Source organism: Corythoichthys intestinalis, chromosome 5 (assembly GCF_030265065.1).
Source record: "Corythoichthys intestinalis isolate RoL2023-P3 chromosome 5, ASM3026506v1, whole genome shotgun sequence".
NCBI classification, from domain to species: Eukaryota; Metazoa; Chordata; class Actinopteri; order Syngnathiformes; family Syngnathidae; genus Corythoichthys; species Corythoichthys intestinalis.
The window spans coordinates 2,249,137-2,266,023 of NC_080399.1; the positions used below are offsets into that span (position 1 = coordinate 2,249,137).

The window sequence follows — 16,887 nt, forward strand, 5'->3', positions numbered from 1 at the left end:
CCCACCATTGTTGATGTCAATAATTATACAATGCTCATGGGTGCTGAAGCCCATAAAATTAGTTGCATCCAAGCGCGAGCAGAGGGTGACAAAAAACACAAGTAACAGGTGGACATTGCTGTCATTTTAATCTGTTTGAGCGGGGCATGTGCGTTAATTGCGTCAAATATTTTAAGGTGATTAATTTAAAAAATTATTTACCGCCCGTTAACGCGATAATTTTGACAGCCCTAGTTTGAACTCTAAACTAGGGCTGTCAAACGATTAAAATTTGTAATCAAGTTAATTAAAGCTTAAAAATTAATTGTAATTGCAATTCAAACCATGTATAAAATATGCCACATTTTTCTGTAAATTATTGTTGGAATGGAAAGATAAGACACAAGATGGATATATACATTCAACATAAGGTACATAAGTACTGTATTTCTTTATCATAACAATAAATCAACAAGATGGCATTAACATTTTTAACATTCTGTTTAAGCGATCCATGGATAGAAAGACTTGTAGTTCTTAAAAGATAAATGTTAGTACAAGTTATAGAAATTTTATATTAAAATCCCTCTTAATATTTTCGTTTAATAAAATTTGTAAAATTTTCAATCAAAAAATAAAACTAGTAGCCCGCCATTGTTGATGTCAATAATTATACAATACTCATGGGTGCTGAAGCCCATAAAATTAGTTGCATCCAAGCGCCAGCAGAGGGCGACAAAACTCCCAAAAACACAAGTAACAGGTGGACATTGCTGTCATTTTAATCTGTTTGAGCGGGGCATGTGCTTTAATTGCGTCAATTATTTTAATGTGATTAATTAAAAAAATTACTGCCCGTGAACGCAATAATTTTGACAGCCTTAGTTTTAACTCTAAACACATCTTTCACCCTGTATGCAGTTTCAATTTTGGCATTAACATTGTAAATTAAGTAGTTCATTTCATATGTATTGGAAACAAACAGTCCAAAATAATTATAAGTGCAAGTTTTATTAGTTTTCAACATATCCAAGTATGTTACATGGATGGAATGTCATGAAGCACATTAATCATAGATGTCAAATGCAAAGATGTATCTACACTTTTGAAAGGCACATTTACATGAAATGAATACATTGAACTGGGAGGCGTCGCCATTGACGTCTATAACCGTCTTGGTTTAGCAGTCTTTCCAAGTGAAATGACGTTTTTTGTCGGTGTCCAAATGGGGCTACTTGGATCCAGGCTCTGCGGAATCCGAGTCTTCTGAGGTGAACACAAAAGGAAAAAGATCAATATTGTCATTGTTTGTCAACTGTCCACCTTCGAATTTTGATAGTTGCCGATTTGTCTGAAACTTTTAGTCCACCAACAATTAGAAAAATTAAATTTTGCTGCTTTGAGTCGTCGTTTAATTAAAGTAATTAAAAAAAAAAAAAAAAAAAAAAATGTTTTTGGGCAAATGAAAGCATGAGTATTCCGCTGTATTTGCTAAAAGAAATTCAAGACTGTTTCTTTAAGTGGGAGGGCCTTTTAATAATAACCATTGATGAATACCAGAAGGGCGGCAAAATGCCATCTTGAACACATTCGCTTTTGGGGAGAGCAAAGGCCACTGTTTGTGGGGGTGGGGCGTGTCTGGCAATCGGGCCAAGCAGACTAGGAATGTCACCAATCTCCAGTTTCTGTCAGGAACTAAATTGTTGGCTTTGGACAAAAGCAACCATCTTTATTAAATGGCGTTCGATTATTGATGCACCCCCCTCCTTTTTTTTTTTTTTAAATGTTTCTTACATTAATTCCAAAATTGTTCAAAAATCCTCTCAGGCTAAACCAAACTACTATTTCAGTATCACGTTAACATATAACAGTAAATAAAAAAAACTCCAGTCTCCATTCTGTATCAGCAGCTTTAAACAACATTCAATTCATTTAATGTCGTTAAAATTGCTCCCGTTATTCCATAATTTCCCTTCTGTCTACTTCGGTCAAAGTTTTAAAACTATTTCATCATTTAAAGATAGATTCAAGACAAGATTCTGCCGATTTAGGAGTATTTTAGATAAAAAGTTAATTAGGTTTGCTACAACAGAACCTTCTAGAGAGGTCTACTGCTTTAAGATGGCGGCTGTTTACTTACGCCGGAAAGTCTGTCTTTCAATAATACATGTTCTAACACTGACGTCGTCTGTCATTTTGCATCTAGTTCTACATAGATACGATATCTACAGTACTGTAGCTGTATGTTTGTAGCAACTAGCCGTTGTTTGTCGCAGCTGTCGGCCGCAGTCAGGTATGATTGTTTTTTCATCTGGCGGCATGAGTTGCGCATGATATTTACTCTTGGTCCGTTCCTCATTGCGTCCCAAAGACCGCGCTGATTGTGTTTTACTTCCGCTTTACCTGGTATAATTCAATCATCGGAATTTGGATATTTGTGAATAGTTCTCGAATCTTCCACGGCCGAATCGCGAATAATCTAAGAATCGGAAATTTCGCACGCCTCTAGTTCCCCCCAAAACTTTTTTCACAAGGAAATTTCAAAACAAGTCCTACATTTTTTTGTCCAAATCACATTTATATATATAAATTTTTTTTACAATTTTTGATTAAAATGTACTGTTCAGTCAAAATTTGCCAAAAACATACCCATGGATTTCGAATGGGCAGAATTCCGCTATTCATTTCCAATGGCACAAAAACCTTCAAAAGTCACCCTGAAATTCCCCAAAATAAACAGTAAGTGGCACAACATGAACAGGAAGGGATGCAGAAATCAACAGGAAGTGACCCTGAAATGACTCAAAATCAATAGGAAGTGAGCCAACATGAACAGGAAATGACCCCAAAATGCCCCCAAATCAATAGGAAGTGAACCTTAAATGTCTGACAATCAAGAAGTGACCCCAAAATCCGGCCAAAGTAAACAGGAAGTGACCTAACATGAACAGGAAATGACCCCAAAATGCCCCCAAATCAATAGGAAGTGAGCCAACATGAATAGGAAGTGAACCTTAAATGTCTGACAAACAAGAAGTGACCCCAAAATCTGGCCAAAATAAACAGGAAGTGAGTCAACATGAACAGGAAGTGAACGTTAAGTGTCCAACAAAAAGGAAGTGACCCCAAGTACCCCCAAATCAACAGGAAGTGACTCAACACAATCAGGAAGTTAACTTTAAAAATGTCAGAAAAACAGGAAGTGACCCACAAATACCTCCAAAATCAACAGGAAGTGACCAAATATGAACAAGAAGCTGAACAACATGAACAGGAAGGGATGCAGAAACGCCCCCAAATCAACAGGCAGTGACCCTAGAATGCCTCAAAATCAACAGGAAGTGACCCAACATGAACAGGAAGTGTACCTTAAATGTTCGACAAACAGGAAGTGACCCCAAAATCAACAAAGTGACCCATTATGTAAAGGAAGTGACTCAACATGAACCGGAAGTTAACTTTAACTGTCAGAAAAACAGGAAGTGACCCCAAAATCCCTCCAAAATCAACAGGAAGTGGTCCTAAAACGCCCAACATCAACACGAAGTGAACCTGAAACACCCTGAGATCAACAGGAAGTGACCCCAAAATCAACCGGAAGTGACGCAACATGAACAGGAAGTGAACCTTAAATGTCCGACAAACAGGAAGTGGCCCGATATCTACAGGAAGTGACCCTTAAATGCCTCAAAACCAACAGGAAGTGACCCTGAAACGCCTCGCAATCGACAGGAAGTCGCCCCGAAGTGCCTCAAAATCTGCAGGAAGTGACGTAATATCTACAGGAAGTCCAAAATGAACAGGAAAGGACCCGATAATACCAACCGTTAGGGCAAAGCTACCATCGCAATTTCACAACAATTTTTTTCATTTAAATTTGTGTCGGAAGTCAAACCAGAGCCCCAAGTATGAAAGACAAGCGCCATATTTTCAAAGGCAGCCATTTTGAGCGGTTAATAAGGAGTGTGGACGAAACCTTTCTCTTTCTTTTCCTGAGTCTCTTCCGCCGCCGTCTTGTCCGCTCGGAAGAAAATGCGGGCGCTGCTTAAGGAGAAGTGAAGTAGCTCAAACTCCTGCCGACGGAAAGACAAAAAAGAGGTAGGACATCTGAAGAGAAGGCCACGACCAGGACCAACCTGAAGGTAGAGATCCAGTCGTTTTTGAGTCAAGTTCATGGTTTGCAGCAACTTTTGATCCTGGCTGGCGGTGTTGAGGTGCTGCTCCTTCACCACCGCGTTCATCTCCTTCTTGTACTTGTCTCGCACCGACTGGAACCAGTGCAGCGAGTCCAACTCCAGGTATTGGTCCAGCAGCTTCAGAATGTACGCTACACCTACAGGGGGAAGAAACAACTATAAAAGCTATTTACTCAATGATGACGTTTCAGTGTAAGATAAGCTTGAGCTGTATGACATTATAATGCACAACTTTGACATTTAAATACAAATGATTTACGCTCTCCCACAAGCTAAAGAAAATGAGCGAATGCTGTGCAAGTAACATCTGTTGTGGCAAGATATGCTCTGTACTTTTCCAAGAAGCTACTTCAAGTGTGAATGTTGTTCTGCTCGCTCAAGAGTGCTAACCACAGACTGACACCTTGACCGTTTGACAATGACTAGAATAAGGTCGCCATGTTGAACATCTGTGTTGTGTTGTGTTAATCTGCCAAGCAACAAGCCCTCAATAAAAGTCAGCAGCGTGGGGAGGTCGGAGAGAGACCTCGACGAGACATCGTGTCCCACACTGTCTCCGCTCTCCCTCAGAAAACTCCTGCCTCCATTTGTGTTCTGCCTTTCATCACCTTGCTCTGGGTTAAATGCTTAACTGAAGAAAGTGTTTTTAGACCCAACAGACAGTTTGGGTGAAAATTTGGGAATGGGTGAAAAAAATTGTAAAATTCAAATTCTGATGAAAAATGAAGTTTTGGTCCAAAATGGTGTTTTTTTTGTTGTTTTTTTTAAAAAGTTCTCAAATTTTGGGGAAAAGTGGTGAAAAAACATGAAATTTCAGAGAAAATTTGTGACGTTTTGGTCAAAAAATTTGGTTTGGTGAAAAATGAAAAATAGTGAAATTTTGGTGAAAAGTTGTGGCATTTTGGGAAAAAAGTGAAACAAAATTTGGGAAGTTTGGTGAAAAGTGGGGACAAAATTCTGGAATTTCAGTAAAAATGTGGTTTTGATTAAATTTGTTCAACTGAAATTTCGATGAAATGTGGTAAAATAAACATGGTGATATTTGGATGAAAAATTGTGATGTTTTGGTTAAAAAATGGGAAATTTTGGTGAAAAGTTGGGGGAAAATTCTGAACTTTTAGTTACAATTGGGAATTCTTGGTAAAAAGTAGTAAAAATTTTGAAATTTCGGTAAAAAAACAATGAAAAAATATTGATGAAAAACAATGAGGTTTGGTGAAAAGTGAAAAATAGTGAAGTTTTGGTGAAAAGTGGGGGAAAAACATTCTAAAATTTGCGTGAAAAATTGTATTTTGGTGAAGTTTTGGTCCAAAATGGTGGTTTTTAAAAAGTTCTGAAATTTTGGGGAAAAGTGGTGAAAAAAAGTGAAATTTCTGAGAAAATGTGTGCTGTTTTGGTCAAAATATTTGGTATGGTGAAAAATAGTGAAATTTCGGTGAAAAGTTGTGGCATTTTGGGAAAAAAGTGAAACTGATAGAAAATTGATGTTTTGGTAAAAAATTTGGGAAGTTTGGTGAAAAGTCAGGACAAAATTCTGAAATTTAAGTAAAAATGTGGTTTTGATTAAATTTGTTCAACTGTGAAATTTCGATGAAATGTTACAATTTGGTAAAACAAAAATGGTGATATTTAGATGAAAAATTGTGATGTTTTGGTTAAAAAATGGGAAATTTTGGTGAAAAATTCTGAACTTTTAGTTACAATTGGGAATTCTTGGTAAAAAGTAGTAAAAATTGTGAAATTTCGGTGAAAATTTGTGACAGTTCGATAAAAAAACAATGATAAAATACTGATGAAAACTTGTAATGTTTTGGTCAAACAATGGGGTTTGGTGAAAAATTGTGACGTTTTGGTCAAAAATGAATATTTGGTGAAAAGTGGGGGAAAAATTGTATGTTGGTGAATTTTGGTCAAAAGTTGCGGTTTTGGTGAAACACTGGGAAATTCTATAATTTCAGTGAAAAATTGTCATGTTTTAGTGAAAAGTGGTGAAATTCTGATGAAAAAAATGACATTTTGGGGAAAAAAATGGTGAAAAGTTGATGAAAAATGGTTAACTTGGTAAACAAATGTTGGTTTTGGTTAAAAATAGTGAAACCTTGTGAGAAATTTTGGTTGAAAATATGTGAAATGTTTGAAGTTGGAATCACGGAAATGTGATTAAAAAAAAAAGGAATGGGAAGCTTTCCAAAAGGATTGGACGTCTATTAGCGATAAACTCATTTAATGTTGTTTTTCAGAGCCGCGTGATTCGACCTCGTCAACGTGACACTTGCCCATGGCGAAGCCGTCGTCGGTGAAGGCGGCTCCGTTCTTGTTCTTCTTGTTCAGCTTCTCCTTGCAGCCGATGGAATGCTCCACAAAGTTGACCGTCTAAAGGACAAACGTTACAAAAGTCGCTGAAGTGGCGTCAAACTTGAGGAAGACCTTACCAGCGGGGGGACGATCATGTAGAAGTTCCTCAAGTGCATGTTCTTGGCACGGCGAAACTCGGGCGCAAACACCTCCACCAGCATCTTGAAGTACTCGGTTCCTTCGGCGGAGTTGCTGGTCAGATCTCCCAAAACCGAATCCAGCACCCTGCGGACCCCGAGCCAATTTAGCTTACTTTTTCGTTCGTTCCCGTTCGTTTTTTAGTTAGTTACCCGGCAGCTCTGCGGGTTTCCTCCGACAGTCCTTCCTCTTTGACCAGCTCCTCGAAATTGACGATGTCCTCCAAGTCGGGGACGAACCTTCAGAGCAACAAATTGTTGACTGCTTTCTTACTAAGTGTGTGAGTAGTGAGTACCTAATGGCGCTGCTACAGCAGTGGATTCCTCCTGAACGGATCATACGCACGTAACCCATGGCATTACCTTGAAAAAAAAAATTTTTTAAAAAGTAACAGTTTGGTAAGGTTTTTGACAAAAACGTTACCAATTCTCTTCACCAAAACGTCACGCATTTTTCACCCGAAACGTCATCAAAATTTTCACTAAACCTTCACAAATCTTCACCAAAACGTGACCAATTTCTCAGCGGAAGTTTACAAATTCGCACTAAAATCCTCACAAATTTTCACCCAAAACCCCACTTTTTCCCCAACGTCACCCAATTTTCCACTATACCTTCACTATTTTTCACCAAAATGTTACCAATTTCTCAGCAAAACTTCTCAAATATGCACCAAAATCATCACAAATTTTTCAGCAAAAAGTCACACATTTTCACCCAAAACGTCACCAAATTTTCACCAAAAACGCGACTCAATTTTTTCCGCCAAAACCATAACCAAATTCTTCCCCCAAAACATGACGCATGTTTATTCACCAACACGTCACCAAAATTATCGACAAAAAACATCACACATTTTCACCCAAAAAGCACCAAATTTTTCCCCAAAAACATGACGCATTTTTTTTCAACAAAACATCACCAAATTTCTCTTAATAACTTCACAAATCTTCACCAAAACGTTACCAATTTCTCTGCAAAACTTCACAAGTTTGCACCGAAAAAATCAAAACTTTTTCGCCAAAATTCACACATTTCCGCCCAAAATGTCAGAAAAATTCCCTCCAAAACTTCACACATTTTTTCACCAAAAACCTCAACATTTTTGAGTTTTTCCCCACCCAAAACTAGCAACTATTTTCACCAGAACGTCACCAAATTATTACCCAAAACCTCACCAAATTTTCACCAAAAACATGACTCAATTTTTTCCGCCGAAACCATCACCAAATTCTTCTCCGAAAACGTGACGGATGTTTATTCACCAACGCGTCTCCAAAATCATCAACATAAAACGTTGCACATTTTCACCCAAAAAGCACCACATTTTTCGCATTTTTTTTTCAACAAAACATCACCAAATTTCTCTTTATAACTTCACAGATCTTCACCAAAACGTTACCAATTTCTCAGCAAAGTTTGCACAAAAAAATCACAAGTTTTTCACCAAAAGTCACACATTTCCGTCCAAAATGTCACAAAATTTCCCTCCAAAACTTCATTTTTTACACCCAGAACCTCAACATTTTTGAGTTTTTCCCACCCAAAACTAGCAACTTTTTTCCACCAAAACGTCACCAAATTATTCACCAAAACACCAAAATTCTTCCCCCAAAACATGACGCATTTCTTCACCCAAAACGTGACGCATGTTATTCACCAACACATCATCTACTTCTCACCCAAAAAGCACATTTTCCCCAAAAACATGACGCATTTTTCTTAACCAATGTGTCACCAAATTTCTCACTTTAACTTCACAAATCTTCACCAAAACATTACCAATTTCTCTGCAAAACTGTAAAAAAATTTACCAAAAACGTCACCCCCCAAAAAAACATCACAACGTTCACCAAGATTTCCCCATTTTTCCTTTTCCTTTTTTTTTTTTTGCCAAAAACAATTTTTTTTTCAAGTTATCATTTGTTCAACTACTAGAAAAGAAACATTTCTTAGCTATATTTTTTGCTACGAGGAAAAAAGACTTTTCAGCAAGTAAAAATTCCTGAACATATATTTTGCGACCTCCGCCAATTGATTTCATATAACGAAATAAAATAAAAATCTACTACGAATCATGCAGCTCACCAATCTGACTGATGAGCTGTCTGAACTGGTCCAGGTAACTTTGCCCATCTGGAGTGATGCCCAGTTTCCTGATACCACGGTTAAACTTCTCCGCACGCTCGAATGGATACTAGAAGAAAAATCACAAAACCTGTTCTAACTAGATCTGGGGTGGACAGAGTAGCCTTTAAATAGTTTGATCCTGTGACATTACCATGAATAGCCACTAGCCATTTTGTGGCGCTCATGAGGCAGAGAGGATCAATTCCTGCTTTTTAATGTGTAAGCAGAAGACTACCCTGGGGGATTTCTGGGTCACTTCCTACCTTGGGGCATTTCAGGGTAACCTAATGTTAATATTTGAGATATCTTGGACTTCCTGTAAATATCAGGTCACTTCCTACTTAATTTGGGGCATTTCGAGTTCACTTCCTGTACATATTGGGTCACATCCTCATCATTTTTAGGCATTTCAGGGTCACAACTTGTTCATATTTGGTTAATTCCTGTCGATATTGGGTCACTTCCTGTTGATTTTGGGGCATTTCAGGGTCACTACCTGTTCATGTCGGGTCAATTCCTATAGATATTGGGCCACTTCCTGTTGGTTTTGAGGCATTAAAGGGTACCTTCCTGTTCATATTGGATCAATTCCTATAGATATTGGGTCACTTCCTGTTGATTTTGGGCATTTCAAGGTCACTTCCTGTCAGTTCTGGGTCACTTACTGTTAATTCCGGGTCACTCACTGTCAGTTCTGGGTCACTCACTGTCGATTCCGGGTCACTTACGGGTCACGTCCTGTCGGTTCCGGGTCACTTCCTGTCAATTCCAGGTCACTTCCTGTCAGTTCCCGGTCACTTCCTGTCAGTTCCGGGTCAGTTGCGGGTCACTTCCTATTGGTTCCGGGTCACTTACGTGTCACTTCCTGTCGATTCCGAGGCACTTGCGGGGTCACTTCCTGTCAGTTCCCGGTCAGTTGCGGGTCACTTCCTGTCGTTCCGGGTCAGTTGCAGGTCACTTCCTGTCGGTTCCGGGTCACTTCCTGTCGATTCCTGGGCACTTCCTATCACCTACGTGTCACTTCCTGTCGATTCCGGGGCACTTCCGGATCACTTCCTGTCGATTCCGGGTCACTTCCTGTCGATTCCGGGTCACATCCTGTCGGTTGCAGGTCACTTCCGGGTCACTTCCTGTCGATTCCGGGTCACTTACGGGTCACTTCCTATCGATTCCGAGTCACTTACGGGTCACTTCCTGTCGATTCCGGGGCACTTCCGGGTCAATTCCTGTCGATTCCGGGTCACATCCTGTCGGTTGCAGGTCACTTACGGGTCACTTCCTGTCGATTCCAGGGCACTTACGTTGTCACTTCCTGTCGATTCCGGGTCACTTACGGGTCGCTTCCTGTCGATTTCGGGTCACTTGCGGGTCATTTCCTATCGATTCCGGGTCACATCCTATCGGTTGCAGGTCACTTACGGGTCACTTCCTGTCGATTCCAGGGCGCTTCCTATCGATTCCGGGGTACTTATGTCTCATTTCCTGTCGATTCCGGATCACTTCCGGATCGCTTCCTGTCGATTCCGGGTCACTTAAGGGTCGCTTCCTATCGATTCCGGGTCACATCCTGTCGGTTCCGTGTCAGTTGCGGGTCGCTTCCTGTCGGTTCCGGGTCAGTTGCGGGTCACTTCCTGTCGGTTCCGGGTCAGTTGCGGGTCACTTCCTGGTCACTTCCTATCGATTCCGGATCACTTCCTGTCGATTACGGGCACCTATATGGCCAAGTGCGATGGCCAAATAAAGCTTGTTGAAGCAATGAAGCTTTATGGTGGTTCATTTGCTCTCAAGTGGTCTTGAAACCCAAAGAAGCTAATAGTTTTGATAATTCTACGGCTATATACCGTTTTATTTTGAAATAAGAGTTTATTTTTTATTTCGTATTGTGACGGATCGTCTCGCAAGTTCGTTTAAACCAACCTTTTGATCGGACTGATCTTTCGTCTCCCTGAAGAATCGAATATCCTTAATGAGCCTGGACTTGATGTGTTCGTCGTACATGAACTGACTGAAGATGTAGAACTTCTTGCGCAGGAACTGGTAGGTGAAGTTCACCTGAAAAACACGCAAACTTGAGTGAAAACCGACCGCCTCGAGGATCGAGGCGAGCTCACCGTGGTGTTCATGATGCCGGTCCCGTGCGTCCGTATGGAGTTGGCGATGTGTCGGATGTTGATGGTGTTCAAGTGCTTGTTGTTGCTCGCCTTCTCGATGAAGATCTGTCGGGAAACATCGTCCAATTACGCGAATGCGAGAAGATGAGAAGGCGTTCCGATTCGTGCCTGGTTGTTGAGGTTGTAGAGGTAGCGCGAGACGAAAACGTGGATGTTCCTCATGATCTCCAGGACGTCCAGGCCTTGCTCCAGCGTCTGGCTGGGCAGGTGCGCTTCGGTCATGGTCAGTCCGTAACGTTGCGTGGCTAGGTTGCGCATCTCGCTGTAGGTGGCCCAGTCGTGGAGAGCCACGGTGGTCAGGTTGTAGAAGGTTTTGTCCAGGTAGTGCGTCACATAGGCTGGGAGGACAGCAATTTATGGGGATTTGCATTCAACATTCTAGCTTGTTGATGTTCGATTCGTTCGAAGTGGGAAGGTGGCAGTGAGTTCATGTTCATTCGCTGCCATCCCTCCCACTATAAATAAATTGGACGTCCATGGCCAGTCTACGGTCCGTTCCGGTTCACTTCCTGTTGATTTTAAGGGTAATTACTGGTCACTTCCCTTTGACTTTAGGTAACTTACAGGTTACTTCCTCTTGATTTTTGGTTACTTCCTGTTGATTTTGTGTCACTTACAGTTCACTTCCTGTTGCTTTTGGGGGCAATTACAGGTCACACCTGCTGCTGATTTTTGGTCACTTCCTTGTGATTTTGGGGTCACTTCCTGTTGATTTTGGGGTCACTTCTGGGTCACTTCCTGTTGATTTTGGTACATTTCCTGTTGATTTGGGGGTCACTTCCTGTTGACTTTATGGTCACTTACGGGTCACTTCCTGTTGATTTTGGGTCACTTAAAGAGTCACTTCCTGTTGATTTTGTGAGAAATTACGGCTCACTTCCTGTTGATTTTGAAGGGAATTACTGGTCACTTCCTGTTGACTTTGGGAGACTTACAAGTTACTTCCTGTTGATTTTGGGGTTCGATTACGGGTCACTTCAATTTGATTTTGGGTCACTTGCTTTTGGGTCACTTCCTGTTGATTTCGGGACACTTACAGGTAACTTCCTGTTGATTTTGAGGGCAATTATTAATCACTTCCTGTTGATTTTGGGTCACTTACGGGTCACTTCCTGTTGATTTTGGGACACTTACAGGCCACTTCCTTTTGAGTTTGGGGTCACTTCCTGTTGATTTTGGGACACTTCCTTTTGACTTTGGGAGACTTACGGGTTACTTCCTATTAATTTTGGGTCACTTCCTGTTGATTTCGGGACACTTACAGGTAACTTCCTGTGGATTTGGAGGGCAATTACGAATCACTTCCTGTTGATTTTGGGTCACTTACGGGTCACTTCCTGTTGATTTTGAAGAGAATTACTGGTCACTTCCTGTTGAGTTTGGGTCACTTCATTTTGATTTTGGGTCACTTGCTTTTGCTATTGTGTCACTTCCTGTTGATTTCGGGACACTTACAAGTAACTTCCTGTTGATTTTGAGGGCAATTATGGCGCACTTCCTGTTGATTTTGGGTCACTTGTGGGTCACTTCCTGTTGATTGTGGGTCACTTCCTGTTGATTTTGGGACACTTCCTGTTGATTTTGGAGGCAATTACAGGTCACTTCCTATTCATATCGGGTCACTTCCAGTTGATTTTGGGTCACTTAAGGGTCACTTCCGGCTGATTTTGGGTCGCTTACGGGTCACTTCCTGTTGATTTTGGGACACTTCCTGTTGATTTGGGGCACTTACAGGTCACATCCTGTTGATTTCGGGTCACTTGCTGTTGCTTTTGGGTCACTTCCTGTTGATTTGGGGGCACTTACGGGTCACTTCCTGTTGATTTTGGAGTACTTCCTGTACATTTAGAGGGGACTTTCCGGGGCCCAATTCAAAACAAATTGGACGCCGTCAGTGGCAGACAGTCCATTTTGTTGCATATTGGGTCATTTCCGGTTGACTTTTGGGGTATTTATAGGTCACTTCCTTTTGATTTTGGGCATTTACAGGTCACTTCCTGTTGATTTTGGGTTACTGAACAGGAAGTGACTCAATAATATCCCCAAATAAACAGGACGTGACCTGTAAATGGCCACAAATGTCTGTGAATGCTCTGGTTTGAGCGGGCTGGAACTCAATGGCAGCCAATGAGTTAAATCTGGGGCTTATCAGGTCATTTCCTGTTGATTTTTAATCACTTCCTTTTGATTGTGGGGCACTTCTTTGCCATTTAACAAACTGACTGGAAGCACCAACCTTTAATATCAATGAAGCGGTTGAAGAATCGTATGGGTTTGAGGTAGAAGAAGTGCGCCAAATCCTTCATCCCGACTTTGAAGGGGTTCCTGTCATCCAGTTTCAGGTGAGTGTGGACAGACAGCCGTAAATCCTTTTCGATCTCCTTACACAGCTTGTCCAGCAAGTGCTTTAAATCGGGAAAAAAAAAAAAAAAAAAACGCAACGTTTTGAAGCCGTCCGTCGCTAATAGCTGTCGACTAACCTCGTTAAAAATCTCCATGATCTCCTTGTCGTAGTTTTCCAGTAGCTGGTCGGGCGATTCCATGTGCTTGGCCTGCAACATGGCGGGCACGCAGTCCCTCAGGGCGCTAAACATGTACTGTAGGAAGGAGAAAAAGGTTTAGTGTTTTTATGATTTATTTTTAGCTATATTTGGTTTTAATTGGCTCACTTTCAAGAACCTGCAATGAAAACTAACAAAATTAGGGTGTTGATCAACTTTTTATTCATATTTGAAGCATGTTTTGATCATGAAGTTAGCTTAGCGCTAGCAAAAAACACTTCCCAAAAGAATTAAAATCACTAAATAGATTAATACAACACATTTTCTAATTTAACTTTTTTGGGGGGTGGGTTGGGGGCAATTTTATGTTTGTGTATGAATTTGTATTGTTTTGAGAGCTAACTACTGCAACGTAATGCTAATTCTTATTAGCATGTGAAAGGTATTTTCTAGGGCTGTCAAAATTATCGCGTTAACGGGCGGTAATTAATTTTTTAAATTAATCACGTTAAAATATTTGACGCAGATAACGCGCATGCCCCGTTCAGATTAAAATGACAGCAGAGTAATGTCTGCTTGTTACTTGTTTATTTTGTTTGGCGCCCTCTGCTGGCGCTTGGGTCCAAATGATTTTATGGTTTTGGGGAGTGAGCATGGTGTAATGACATCATGGCGAGCTACTAGTTTATTTTTTGATTGAAAATTTTACAAATTTTAATAAAACAAAAACATTAAGAGGGGTTTTAATATAAAATTTCTATAACTTGTAGTAACATTTATCTTTTAAGAACTACAAGTTTTTCTATCCATGGATCGCTTTAAGTGAAAGTTAATAATGTCTAATAATGCCATCTTGTTGATTTATTGTTATAATAAACAAATACAGTACTTGCATGTATATATCCGTCTTGTGTCTTATCTTTTCATTCCAACAACAATTCACAGAAATATATGGCATATTTTATAGATGGCTTGAATTGCGATTAATTAATTTTTAAGCTGTAATTAAGTCAACTAAAAAATTTTATCGTTTGACAGCCCTAGTATTTTTATGTTGTATATTAGCATTAAGCTAACAGGCTTTCAGGAACAAAGGAATGCGAAGTGTTTTGTATTTCAATGTAAAATACATTTCATTTTCTTTCTTACGTGTATTCGTGCTGCGTCGACCGCATTTTCGTAGACGTCATCCAAGTAAATGGGAAAGACGGCTCGGTGCCAGTAGAGGAAGCTGCACTCGCACTGAAGCTTAACCCTTAAGGTCAAATAAAACAAACACCAAGCCTTATTTATGAAACGTGACATGTCGAAGAGGTCTGGCAGGACTCTCGATTTCCGTACCTTTCACTGAGCTCGCTGATCAGGTCGAGCTTTTTCAACACCAGCTGCAGTGGGAGTAACTCTTCATCTTTGAAGGTTTTCTAAAGGAAGGAGGAACATTTTGTTATTGGTGATAGGTTTTTATTCAGTTCGTGCTAAAAACGCATGGCTAGGCCAATACTTAAAACACACCCATTCATTTCTAATGGACAACATTTTCCATTTATTTACAATGGGCATTTTTTGCCCGCCATTCATTTCAATAGCACAAAAACTTCCATTAACTCCGATCGATTTCCAACACAAGTGACCCGATATCAACGGGAAGTGACCATAAAATGCTTCAAAGTGAACAGAAAGTGACCCTGGAATGCCCCCAAATCAACAGAAAGTGGCCCAATATCTACAGGAAGTGACCCTGAAATACTAAAAAAAATCCTGGAATGCCTCTAAATAACAGGAAGTGACCTGGTGTACCTCAAAGTCAATAGGAAGTGACTATCTATCCAGGACGTGACCTGGATATGCCTCAAAATCAATAGGAATTGACCCAATATGTACATGAAAGGAACCTGAACTCTCCCTAAATCAATAGAAAGTGACCTAATATTAACAAGAAATGACCACGAAATGCCCAAAAATTACAAAAAGTGACGCAATTTCTACAGGAAGTGACCCTGGAGCGCCTCAAAATAAACAGGAAGTGAATCATTATGAACAGGAAGTGACACAAAATAAACAGCTGACCCAGAGATACCCTAAAATAACTAGGGAGTTACCCAGAAATATTCCAAAATCAACAGGAAGTGTCACAAAACGAACAAGAAGTGACCCTGAATTGCCCCAAAATCAACAGGAAGTGATCCGATGGCTACAGGAAGTCCGAGATACCTCAAAATATAGAGGAAGTGGCCCAATACTTGCAGGAAGTGAACCCAAATTCCCCAAATCTAACAGGAACTAACCCAATAGCTACAGGAAGTCCAAGTTGCCTCAAAATCAACAGGAAGTGACCCGATCTCTACAGGAAGCGACCCTGGATTGCCTCAAAATCAGTAGCAAGCGACCCTGGATTGATTAAAAATCAGTAGGAAGTGACCCTGAATTGCCCCAAAATCACAGGAAGTGACCCTGGAATGCTTCAAAATCAACAGGAAGTGACTCAGTATGTACAGGAAGAACATGAAATAACCCCAAATCAACAGGAAGTGACCCGATCTCTACAGGAAGTGACCCTGCAGTGCCACAAAATCAACATGAAGTGAACCTGAAATGCCACATAATAGACAGGAAGCAAGCTAATATCCACAGGAAGTGACCCTGGAGTGCCTCAAGATCAATCGGAAGTGACCCTGAAATGCCCAAAACACACAGGAAGTGACTCTGGAATTCCTCAAAATCAACAGGAAGTGACCCAATATCTACGGGAAGTGAACCTGAAATGCCCCCAAATCCACAGGAAGTGACTCAATATGAAAAGGAAATGACCCTGGAATGTCTCAAAATCAACAGTAAGTGACGCAATATGTACAGGAAGAACCTGAAATGCCCCCAAATCAACAGGAAGTGACCTAATATGAATAGACCCTACCCACCGACGTCACAAAATCACGTGCTTGCTGTATGGTTCCGCCCCCTTGTCCGTCATTTTGTGTCTGTATTATCAATGGTCTCAATTGATCGAGCAATTTATAATGCATTTCATGGAAGACCCGGTGCTTTCGGATGCCGTAAACTCACTTGATGCGTTGCATAAAAGGCGTTATGTGAAAAAGCTTCAGTTTATCCATTCGCCAGATCCATATTTGATGCCTAAATCGATGTTTTTCGACCCGCTGTCTGCGCCGTATTTGCCAGACATCTGCTAGCTACCCTGATATTTAAAACTATCTTGTCCACACAAAATCAGCCTATACTCACGAAAGTTTGAAAAACTTTAAGAGCTTGGAGGCTTATAAATACTTCGTTGCTGGTTGGGTGAAACAGGTCCTCGTCCACGAAAATTCGAAAATTCGGCAGGAATCTACCTTGTGCTTGGAAAGGTGAGTTATGAAATTTTCAATTCAAAATTTTTGTTATTGCTAACATCCACTGTCA

At 40.5% G+C, this 16,887-nt stretch overlaps 1 protein-coding gene across 2 annotated transcripts in view; it reads right to left on the minus strand.

Moving 5' to 3' along the window:
- Positions 1 to 903: 903 nt before the first annotated feature.
- washc4 (WASH complex subunit 4) overlaps positions 904 to 16,887 on the minus strand; it is a 33,432-nt gene continuing 17,448 nt past the window's right edge. The window contains exons 18-32 of one of the 2 annotated variants that reach the window (XM_057837198.1): positions 14,812 to 14,891; positions 14,620 to 14,725; positions 13,450 to 13,566; positions 13,206 to 13,374; positions 11,078 to 11,307; positions 10,910 to 11,014; positions 10,716 to 10,850; positions 8,757 to 8,865; positions 6,964 to 7,030; positions 6,821 to 6,907; positions 6,608 to 6,755; positions 6,452 to 6,548; positions 4,116 to 4,312; positions 3,956 to 4,052; positions 904 to 1,242 (exon numbers count right to left, since the gene is read on the minus strand). In XM_057837198.1, the coding sequence (XP_057693181.1) occupies positions 1,211 to 1,242; positions 3,956 to 4,052; positions 4,116 to 4,312; positions 6,452 to 6,548; positions 6,608 to 6,755; positions 6,821 to 6,907; positions 6,964 to 7,030; positions 8,757 to 8,865; positions 10,716 to 10,850; positions 10,910 to 11,014; positions 11,078 to 11,307; positions 13,206 to 13,374; positions 13,450 to 13,566; positions 14,620 to 14,725; positions 14,812 to 14,891 (1,776 nt within the window). In that variant the 3' untranslated portion in view covers positions 904 to 1,210. Of the gene's footprint in view, positions 1,246 to 3,955; positions 4,053 to 4,115; positions 4,313 to 6,451; positions 6,549 to 6,607; positions 6,756 to 6,820; positions 6,908 to 6,963; positions 7,031 to 8,756; positions 8,866 to 10,715; positions 10,851 to 10,909; positions 11,015 to 11,077; positions 11,308 to 13,205; positions 13,375 to 13,449; positions 13,567 to 14,619; positions 14,726 to 14,811; positions 14,892 to 16,887 lie in introns of both variants that reach the window. The other variant, XM_057837197.1, reaches the window with a different exon arrangement.